General features: G+C 40.0%; 1 protein-coding gene across 1 annotated transcript; it reads right to left on the bottom strand.

Annotated features, from left to right (window-relative positions):
• Window positions 1–706: 706 nt before the first annotated feature.
• Window positions 707–4,302, bottom strand: LOC306994235 (uncharacterized protein; the record flags this gene model as incomplete). Its single annotated transcript, XM_079639846.1, has 5 exons — window positions 707–985; window positions 1,160–1,225; window positions 2,116–2,180; window positions 2,255–2,569; window positions 3,967–4,302. Coding segments are annotated over 4 exons (734 nt in total), but the record flags the coding sequence as incomplete, so codon positions are not given.
• Window positions 4,303–4,969: the final 667 nt, after the last annotated feature.

Raw genomic sequence — 4,969 nt, 5'->3', positions numbered from 1 at the left:
GAGGAGTCTTCGCCGCCGTGGCCGTCCGAGGGGTCTTCACCGCCCTGGCCACCCGATGGACTGTCTGCTTCGCCCTGGCTGCCCGATGGACTGTCTGCTTCGCCCTGGCTGCCCGATGGATTGTCTGTTTCGCCCTGGCCGTCGCTTAAGCCGTTCCCCCTTGTTCCTGTTCCCCTTCATGGTCCTGGCCCTCCATCCCTCCCCCTGATCCTCCACCATTCCACCTCCCGCCTGGACTCTTTGTTTGTTTTTTGTGGGTCTTGGAGCGTCTGGTAGCCGCTCCGTAGAGGGAGGGTTATGTCACAGTGTCTGTTGTGTTTCCACTGGGTGTCCACTAGAGGTCCCTTCCTTCCTGTCTCCATTCATCCTGGAACCACATTTCCCATAATCCTTGTTTGTTCCCATCACTTGTGATTACACCCAGCTGTTCCCATTTATGTTGTTAGTGTCTGTGCATAAATACCCTGTCTGTGTTAGTTCATGTCACGGAGTCATTATTGTATGTCACACGTCTACTCTAAGGTCTGGTTTCAAGTCTGTTCTCGGTTTCTGTTCTTGCTTGTTTTGTGTATTTGTTATCTGACTGATTAAATGGTTTTCGACACTGGCATGGAGGACTACGATGATGATTATTTGGATTGCCCCGATTACCATGTTGCTGCGTTTGGATCCACCCATTTCTCCGCTAGCGATCGTGACAATTAATCAGTTCATCAAAAGCAGTTTTTCCACTAGCTGAGGTATATACTTATATTATGTAAAGTGCACACAGTGTCAAACATAAGAACACAAAAAATATCATAACACAACAGTAAAATAATGCTATAAACATTCATTTAACAACATACATATATTTTTATATACAACATATTATGTAGCTATGATGATAGGCTACTGTATGTTCCTCTGTGCAAATAAAGGCCAGATGTTTGATTATTTAGCAAAAGAACATCCTTTGTGCAGGTACGCTTTTTATGTCTCTCTCCTGTAAGAAGAAAACAGATTCACAAAGTTCAAAGAAATGAACAGATTTGATGTTTCAGTTACACACACACAAATACTCTACAGTCTAATGAATCTGATAAACTAAATCACGCTTTCCGTTTTTGTCCTACAATGATGCAATAAGTTTGAATGCAGATGAACCAGGAGTTCTCACCAGTTACACCACAACCACCAGCAGAACACCAACGCATGCTCCTCATATCTAAAGACACAATCCAATCTGTAAGAAAAAAAAGTCATTCATTACTACTAGAGATACAGTTGATTTTTCAGGTAGGCTATAGGCTATTTTTGACTGATATTTCCACCTTAAAGGATAATTCCGGTATTTAACACCTTGAGTCTATATTGTAGTTTGTTTTGGATGAACAAGAGTGGTGGACAACATTTTTTTGACAATGGTTCCTCTCTCGAGTTTTTGACTATAAAAGAATTGGCCATGGAGTCAATGGGCATGTCCGAAAATGTCATTAAAACAACCTTTAACATTATTTTTCAAAACTGTGCAACTCACCGAGTGATTAGTGGTGTTAGTTGATGTTCCAGAAACAAAAAGTGTTGCGAAATACAGTTTCTGTCGTGTTTTATTCGTCATTTTGTAAAATCCCATTGTTGAAAAAATAGTTCCACTATAGCAAAATAAACGGATTGGAATCATATATTGCGACGATATATTGTTTATAATCATCAATGAACACCACTAACCACTCGGTGAGTTTAACAGTTTTGTAAACGAACATTATTGGCTGTTTTAATGACATTTTCGGACATGCCCATTGACTCCAATGTTAAATGGGTCCATGGCCAATTCTTTTATAGTCAAAAACTCGAGAGGAACCATTGTCAAAAAAATGTTGTCCACCACTCTTGTTCATCCAAAACAAACTACAATATAGACTCAAGGTGTTAAATACCGGAATTATCCTTTAATCAGCTGTATGATATAGAGTGATAAATGGCGCCATCTTGTGTTTTTATCGCCAAAAAACAGTGCTTGTAGAAAAACTAATATTATGCATTATGTTCAGTTTCAGACAGGCCACAATGAACAATAATACATTGAGTTACCTGCTCAAGGGAAAATGAGCTGAATGACTAAATTATACTCACCAATGGCAGGAACATTGAAGCTCGTATTCCTGATAATGCGGCGCCGGCGGATGCTGCCGCTGTTGCTGATGATACAAAGTAAATAACTGTATTTTAACATTCCTTAAAGGAAAATGCACTGAATGATTAAATGACTCACCAGTGACCGAAACACTGAAGCTCCTAATGATGCTGAATCTGCTGTTGTTGATCTGTAGTTTATATTCTCCAGAGTCTGTGTTTCTGGTGTCTGTGATGGTCAGAGATCCAGTCTGATGATCCAGGTTCAGTCTGTCTCTGAATCTCTCTTCACACTGAACATCTGCACAGGTTTTATTGGGATCTCCAGTGATTCCAGCGATGAGAGTGCCATTAAAATTCCACGTCACCAAATCATTTGAGGTTTTTATTACACCAGGATCAAAAGTAAAATATTGTCCATCCTTCACTGACGTTGTCTTTGTTTTATCCATCTCTGCACCAGAAACATCGGAAACACAAATGAATATCAGCTAAAAAAAAAAACTAAAAAAAAACAGCAACAACATGAAACAAGAAAGAACTGCAAGCATGGATCTGGAGGAAAATTAGTATAAAACTAAATGAGAATATGTTAGATGTACTGTTAGCTAAGCTAGTGTGCTCCAAAACCATGACAAAATTCACATTTAGAAGATATAAGCATTCGAAGCTTACAATATCTCACATCTGCCAATATTAATCAATGATTTTGATGACATCACTCTGCACTTCAGCTTCTCATTAGATTTTCTAATTAGATTTGGGAACGCCTCCGGAGGGTCTGGTGGACCCAAGTACGGCAACGATGTCCCCAACGCCGCTGTTCTTCTCTCCAGAGCAAATACAGAGCGGTGACTCTCTCGATGAATGCTCGATCAACATCAGCCATCTTGGAAACATACAACCGCCTAGCACTTGCCCCTCCCACAAGAAGCGGATTTCGCCGCAGACGCGCGCCAATTTCGCTTCAAACTAAAGCCGCGTTTCCACCGAAATTACCCGGAACAATTTGTCCCAGGAACTTTTTTTGCCCCAGACCGGTTGCTTTCTGCGTTTACACCGCGGTCTAAAGTACCGGGAAGATTATAAACTTGTGCGCAACTGCTCCTCCCAGTCTGCGACGCACAGTAATCAGTTTTGAGCGCCACATTTATAATAAGTATGGAGGAGATTCAAACTGTGCTGTAGTTGTGTTTGTGATGTATTGCGGACATTGACCGTGAGACGGCTGGGACGAACGCGCAGAAAATGTCCTGTTACACAAATAAGCTTAATAAAGCCTGAACCTCGTCGTCGGTCCAGCTGTTTTTTTAGTTTTTTATTAAATATTTGCAGACAGACAAGTAATGCATGAAGCCACGAACCGCAATAGATTTTAAAAAAATAGAATAGAATGCTGCGTGGAGTCCTCCAGTAAAAATGCGGTGTGAACACAACCAATCAGCATGTTCAGCAAGTCCCGCCCCCGAAAGTTCCTGAACTTTGAAAAAGTACTACCTCGCCAGCAGGGACTTTCGGAGGGGGAATTATTTACCCGGAACTTCATTTAGACCCTGGTTCCTGCGGTGTAAACACACCGAGTACCACCCCAAAGTTCCTAGTTCCTGGGGAAAGTTCCCGCGGTGGAAACGCGGCTTAAGACTCAGGTGAAGACAATGAGTGTCTATGATAGGCTAAACTGGGAATTAGAACAAAGGAAAATGAAACGAAACTCGGGAAAACAGGGAAATACACACGAAAAGTCCCTGCTAGAACAGAAACTGAAATCGAAACCAAACATTACACTGAAAGTCCCGTATGTAATAATAAACACATTGTGATTAAAAGTCATGTATTTATTAAATGACTCACCATGCACAGTCATACTAAAGATCGTTTCACTGATGGTGTTGCTGCCGATGATCTGTAGTTTATAAAATCCAGAGTCTGTGTTTGTGATGTTTGTGATGGTCAGAGATCCAGTCTGATGATCCAGCTTCAGTCTGTCTCTGAATCTCTCTGTTCCTTCATTACACTGAACATCTGTACAGATCATACTGAGATCTCCATTGATTTGAGCGATGCGGGTGTTATTAAAAAACCATTTAATCTTTTCTTGTTGGTTTGTTTTAACACCAGTGTTCAGAGTGACTGAATCTCCCTCCACCACAAACACAGACTCTCTTTCTGTATAAACACCCGATGCACCTGAAGAAATAACAGTTCATTATAAATCACTTCAACATATAGGATTTTTTATGATGTAGCCTAATGTGTTTGTGTGAGCCTTGGCCAAAGACAAATTTCGGTCCTTATAGACAAAGGTTTTTAAAAAAATAATTAGAATGAATTTATGCTCAATCATGAGCTATTACATCATACATTTGAGAAACAATGTCACAATGGTTCGATTTCAACACTGGACACAGCATGTGATGAATTATGAAGAGAGAGAGAGAGAGAGAGAGAGAGAGAGAGAGAGAGAGAGAGAGAGAGAGAGAGAGAGAGAGAGAGAGAGAGAGAGAGAGAGAGAGAGAGAGAGAGAGACTTTTGACTTTTTAAAGCAATTTATTACACCATAAAAATTCATTTTAACATCTAAAAAACATTCTTTATCAAAATATTACCAATTAAAAAAGAGATCTTCACCTTCTATAAAAATTAAACTCTTGCCTACACACCATTTCTTCTCAAACATTAGGAGACTACTATTCATTTGATTAAATTCATATTCTAATCTTATCCTAGATTCAACCAGGGCCTTGAATAAATTCACCATATTGACTTTGTGTCCTTCCATTTCAATTTTATAAGCCTTCCAAATGGCTAATTTTGCTTGACCAACCAAAAAATTAGAAAAAGTGCAGATTTCCCA

This window comes from Phoxinus phoxinus (genome assembly GCF_949152265.1).
Source record: "Phoxinus phoxinus genome assembly, contig: scaffold_100, whole genome shotgun sequence".
Classification (NCBI taxonomy): Eukaryota; Metazoa; Chordata; class Actinopteri; order Cypriniformes; family Leuciscidae; genus Phoxinus; species Phoxinus phoxinus.
Note: the sequence above shows the minus strand (reverse complement) of the source record. Positions and strands in the feature narration are given on the sequence as shown.